Source organism: Pezoporus wallicus, unplaced genomic scaffold, assembly GCF_028554395.1.
Source record: "Pezoporus wallicus isolate ANWC-B61680 ecotype Strahan unplaced genomic scaffold, APGP_CSIRO_Pwel_v1 contig_4710, whole genome shotgun sequence".
Lineage (NCBI taxonomy): Eukaryota > Metazoa > Chordata > Aves > Psittaciformes > Psittacidae > Pezoporus > Pezoporus wallicus.
The window spans coordinates 419,378-425,377 of record NW_026640647.1 but is presented as its reverse complement, the minus strand read 5'-3'; the positions used below and the strand labels follow the sequence as shown (position 1 = coordinate 425,377).

The following is a 6,000-nucleotide window of genomic DNA, read 5'->3' as shown; positions in this document are numbered from 1 at the left end:
TTTTATGAAACAAGGAGTTTTATTAAGATATGTTATTATGTGTCTCTGTAAGGAATAGACCAACAACCATATAAAAGCTTATAAAGATGGATAACCTTCAACACTATAAATGTGTTAATGTGACAGAAGAAGTTCACAATTTTGCATCTTTATTGACTTTTACAGAGTGAAGGGAGAAAGTTCTCAACAATGACATGCCAATGATAATCTTTGACAGGAGACATTTACCATTGCTTTAAATCCCTTTTTATTTTTTTTAAGCAAGTCAATAACCCTGACTTGCAGAGTTAGGAGAGAAAAATACATTAGCACCATCATATTAGTTTTTTACACTTCCCTAATTTTAGTGGTCTTGACCAGCAATGACAGGAAAGTAGAGAAGCACCTTTGATAACAGAATACAATCCAACAGTAAAATTATGGTGACTACTGACATTAAGGTGTTAAACTCTTAAAATACACTGTACTTCACAGCTAATCAGTACAGAAACAGACAATTTTGTACCCAATAATTCCACAGAATTGACCATGGTTCAATGTGTTTTGATTAGTTTGATTGATTTTTGGTGTGACTCATTAGACACATCCCAGTTTCTGTCCATGTTGAGGTAGTTGAAACAAGGAGGTCTTTCTAGCTTTATGGACTGTATCTTTGAAAGAAGGGTAAACTTTGGTACTGGGAGCAATCAGTGCTTTGTAAATTGGCTAACATTCAACTAATAGAACGCAGTGTTGTTTTATTAAGTGTTGAAGTTATAGCACCACGGAGACATGTTTTGAAAATGGAATTTGGTAAAAAAAAATAGAGCAAAAAAGCATTTTTACTGTACTTTGTGTAATAGCAAAAAGATAACCCTTGATATCAAATCGACTTTTCCCCCAGAAATCTCGTTAATAAATAACTGGGATACAGATGGTCACCTGTACTAGCTGACAAGGCTAAAACAAGGGAGCACAGTTGGAGTGTGAATCTGTTTGCTGGGGGTTCAGAAAGAGCAGGATTTTTGGTTTATAAGAAGCAGACCGGGCCAATGTCCACGCCAAATTCCTGATCAGGACCACTGATATCCATGGGTGCAATATCAATCACGGGCAACCTCATTGTCTTGCGTGTTCTGTATTCAAAGACTGTTTTACCCCATTCACCAGTGTGTTTCTATGAAGTTGAAAAGAAAAGACAAAACCAAACATGTTAGAGAAATTGGTGTTGGGCTAGGCCAAAGTTATCATACAGTTTACTGGACTTCATACTTTCCATACCAATGTGTCCCTCTCAACACCATGAAAACCGGTTACAGTCTCTGTAGCAATGCAGACTTGTAGATAGGTAGACATTCTTCATTTCTAGACCTTTTATGCAAGGTCTTATACGGTTTTAGACCTTGCAGCTCATAAGGGATAGGATAAATAGTGGAATGTAGAATCCTCTGGAGTGGTGCCAGTGCCCTGACTTAGGTCTGAAATGTGCTGTGCATTCTGTGAGATGGTACAAATGGCTACTCTGAAAAGTAGTTTTGGATTCAGGAAAAAGTGACAGCAGAAATGAGGTTGCTCTTCATGTTGCAAAGTAGATGTGTTTATGCATCCTTAAATAGTAAGTTTGCCATATGTTTGAGTTTGCTGTGGTGCTTCTGGGACCTTAAACAGCAGGAGGGAGAAACTGTGGATGGTGTTACTGTGGTTTTTATTTGTTCCTTAAAAGGCACCTAGAGCAGCATGCTCATCAATTATTGCTGCTTTCCAGTACTTCCTGCAGCTGTGAGCAAGGCACAGTGAGCAATGTTGCTTCTGTGAGATAGATGACTGTGTTTGCCCCTTCCCATAATCATAGCTCATGGCTTGAATAGCATTGATTTTTTTTTTTTGTATGACTAAGCTGATTCTTGCTACTCTTAGTTTTAGAGTTGATATGGGATGGATAAAAACTTGGTCACTGTGACTTCACTGACTTTGATTCTAAAGCAAGGAGATACCTGTGAACCACAGATTTAAACTTTCTACAGTTGCTACAGGAGTGACATTGCTGGTGCACAGAATCTAAATTTCCACAATTAGGTGAAGCTCTGTCTTTTCCTTATCAAGTCATGCAAAGCTCTCTCTTCCTTGATCATGGGTCTAGTCTTCTAGAGGGAATTATTTATTAAACTACAATACTAAAGTCTTGTTTACTTACAGTACAGCCATCTTCCAGAACAGCATATGTGAATTTGCTGTTTCCTTCAGCCTTGATCTCACTTTCCACAGAGCTCATCAGTTTCAGAGCTTTTTTAACATTTCCACTGGATTGGTCCATGTAGGCAATGCTGTTCTTGCAGTGGTAGGTAATGTTCTGGGAAGCACGGCTGGAGAGGATGCGGAGGAAGGCCAGCTGGACTTCTGAGACATCCTCTGGAAGTTCGGGATCTCCATAGCTGAACTGCACAGTACAACACATAAGCAAGAGTTTTTTGTTTAATCTTGCCTAAGGACAGTCCATATAACTATTATTTCACCCACTAAATTTTTAGCTTAGTTTAATTTCAGTACTATATTTAGTACATTGTGATGTGCATGAGTAGAATATGTACATTACCTTTTAGGCTGATAACTGAGGTAATTTCTTACCTGGAAGCCTCCATTCATAGATTCTCCAAACCAAACATGTTTCCTTCCACTGCTTTCACTGGTCCACCAGTTTTTCCTTGGCACAGTGCTGGGGTTAGCACTGACACATGTCTCACCAGTTTCCATATTACAGTACACTTTAATAGCATCCATCTTGCAGCCTTGGTTAGGATCAATCCAATACTCTCCTAGAGGTAAAAATAAGTAAAATGTTAAGGGACTTAATATATTTGGAGGAGAATCTGACTGTATGATGGTGAAGCTTATCTCTATGCCAGATTCCTGAGCCAAATTAGGTAGCATATTAATTTTGACAAGAAGAGATGCCACAGAATATAAGATGATATAAAAATATCCTGAGTGCATCTGCACACTGTAATATGACTGGCATTTGAAACACATACAATTTCTACTTGTCAAGGTTTTTTTTTCCCATACAATTTTTTAAATAAATGTTCAGTTATAAGCATGTAAGGAATGAAGTTAAGTCAGTGTATATACTGTGCAAATGCATAGTAAATTAAAGTTTGAAATTATTATTGCATTTATCATCTTTATCATGACATTTAAAAAAAAATTTTTTTAATCGCAGATCTCTGCATTTAAATACTCAAAGACAACAGTATTCATGTAAAGAAAAAAAAAAAAAACGCCTCAAGATCTGCTAAATTTGCTACATCAAGATTTCTGGTGGAAATTAAAACCTAACATACCACTCTTGAGCTCAGGATGGCAGAATTTCAGATCTCTGCAGTTACGAGCTGGATTCTTCCGTGACCCATCAGGACTAATGATGTTTTCAATCTGGTTGTTAATTGATTTCATTGAAGATATGATGTCACCTAGATTGATATCATTTTCTTTCGGCTCATCTCGATATTCATACCCATAGCCCACTGGGCCTTTTTCACCAGCACCCAGGGCAGCCACACCACCACCACAACATGGACCAGGAGGACCAGAAGGACCAGGAAGACCAGGCTGGCCTGGTGGACCCTAAAACATTATGAATATAGTGTTGAGCAGAGATCACAAGTTAAAACTTGTGCCTGTGTGCACCTCAATCTTAAAAAAAATAGAATTCTCACATGCAGTTTACTTACTCATTAAATAATGGCAGTTGCTATGCATAAACATCTGTTAGACTTTCCCGGCCTTTACTTTCTTAAAATTGGAATTTTCTTTTCCTAATTCTGTCAGGCTGTGTCTGTCCTCCTTCTGTCTGGGCTTTGAGAAGGAGATGGAACCCTTTGCACCAAAATCCAGCGAATAACCATTTCTTGGCTTTAGGAGAAGTGACTATGCTAGTGACCACTGCAGCACTGGCCTCTTTGGAGTACTCTAGGAAACTCATTTCATAGCTCCCAAGATACAAAGGGAGTCCGTGACCTGAAGTGGAGATCCTATCTTCCCTTTCTACACACAAAATTCAGTGATTATCTGAGACTAACATGCATTAATAGTTACACTCAAGTACAAATGATTTGTAGGTTTTTTTGGATTTAGCCTCGATAGCTAGATACACCCTATAACAAAATCAGTCCGTGAAATACAGATTTTTCTGAGGGAGATAATCAAATAGGGGAGAGCCTTATGTTTCATGAATAATCCCTAAAGATTTGTTTGTTTGAGTGTGCACAATTTACTTACTGCGGGGCCACTTTCACCTCTGGTACCGCGGGGGCCAGGAGGACCAATTGGACCTGGATAGCCACTTGTACCATCTTTTCCAGGTGGCCCAGCTGGTCCTGGGGGACCCTAGGACAATGTTGAACACAAATAACATAGTCAAAACAGTTTACCAAATAATCTCAAATTCAGAAAGGCTTTGAGAGATATTTTGACCATTTCTATATGATTTATCAGGCATTTTCTCTTTCTTTAACTGTTGCTTGTTAAGATGACAAACTTTAATAAATAAATTCTATTTGTTTCAAAACACACACTCTGAATCTTCCTTCCAGTTGCATTAAGTAGGGAGTTTTTCTTACCCTTGCGCCTGAAGCTCCTGGACTTCCAATTGCACCTTGTGGACCCAGGGGACCCTATGAAGAAAAGTCAGGTACCTCTCAGTAATATTTTGAACTAGCTGGATGTGCCTTATATAGAGACATTGAAAACATCCTTAGGGTTATATGGAACAACCTTATAAGAAGACTATGTCAGATATGAGAGAGAATTATTGTCATTCTTTAACCAGAAAAAAAACCCTTGGATATTCTCCATATGAAAAATATTAACGATGTGGTATCCAAAATGCAAGAAAGCCAATAGTCATCAGTGAGCTCTGGATGAAATCCTGTATTCATAAGAATACAGAGCTGTAGGATCAAAATGTTGCAGTTTTAATCATATTACCAGTAGAGTTATTTAAATAATTTGACAAACACTTGTGAAATACATGTTTAAAACTGACTGTTCACTGTCATAGTGTAAATGAGAATTTATTTGGTGTATGGATATTTTACTCATATGTTAGACAACAAGTCATACTGTGTTGTTAAATAGGTTGGTATCAGCGGCATTTACACTTGACACTTCCATCATTGGTAAATTAATAGAGTGAGTTTTGGTTTCTTGATTCTCACATCATGAATGCTAGTAATAATATTATTTTCAGTACAAATACCTTTTTAAATATTTACTTGTCATAAATACCTAGGACATGCCTGTCTATCACCCTTCAATTCTTTTAGCTGTTAAGAACTATTCAGCATGGTAATATATGTTTACAATTCAGCAGTTTACTATTTCATGCCTATTTTGCCCTAATATTAATTATTGCAGAAGATGCATGACAGAAGAGAGGTATTTGGAGTCCAAGTAGCTTTTTCATGGATTTAGTTGCTTGTCTACCATATATTTCTAATAGACATATAAATTTAAACCCTTGCTTTTATCTTTTATAATTTAATCAGGAATAGCCTATAGAAATGAATGCAAGAAGTGTTGTTCCAGACAAAGTCAGACACATACCTGCAAGGGGTTATACCAAACCCATCTTTAGCTGCCAGCAGTTTCTTCTAGTGCTTTACTGTTACTTATTTCAAGTTGATTCAGGGAACCTGGGCTTTTGAACACATTTGACTGTCAAATTACACAGGTTCTTTTTAATTTCATCTGTCTTCAGTAAATTAATTAAATTTAACTAACTACCTGGGACCTAAGCCACAGAAGCTAAGAACAGCAAAATCCAATGCAAAATACTCACAGGAGGACCAGGGAGACCGGGGGTACCAGGAAATCCTCTATGACCCTTAATGCCATTGCTGCCTCGTTCACCAGTTTCACCTTTGTCACCACGAGGACCTTGAGGACCCTTTAAGAGTAGGTTTGCAATAAAAGGAATTTATAAAAGAAATAACAGAAATGCCCAAATAATAGGAAATAGTAAAT

General features: G+C 37.5%; 1 protein-coding gene across 2 annotated transcripts in view; it reads right to left on the bottom strand.

Moving 5' to 3' along the window:
* The window catches only part of COL3A1 (collagen type III alpha 1 chain), a 50,610-nt gene continuing 44,610 nt past the window's right edge, over positions 1-6,000 (bottom strand). For both annotated transcript variants that reach the window (XM_057419817.1, XM_057419818.1), the window contains 7 exons: positions 5,816-5,923; positions 4,596-4,649; positions 4,255-4,362; positions 3,318-3,600; positions 2,605-2,792; positions 2,174-2,416; positions 1-1,156 (listed from right to left, as the gene is read on the bottom strand). In XM_057419817.1, the coding sequence (XP_057275800.1) occupies positions 1,010-1,156; positions 2,174-2,416; positions 2,605-2,792; positions 3,318-3,600; positions 4,255-4,362; positions 4,596-4,649; positions 5,816-5,923 (1,131 nt within the window). In that variant the 3' untranslated portion in view covers positions 1-1,009. The remainder of the gene's footprint in view (positions 1,157-2,173; positions 2,417-2,604; positions 2,793-3,317; positions 3,601-4,254; positions 4,363-4,595; positions 4,650-5,815; positions 5,924-6,000) is intronic.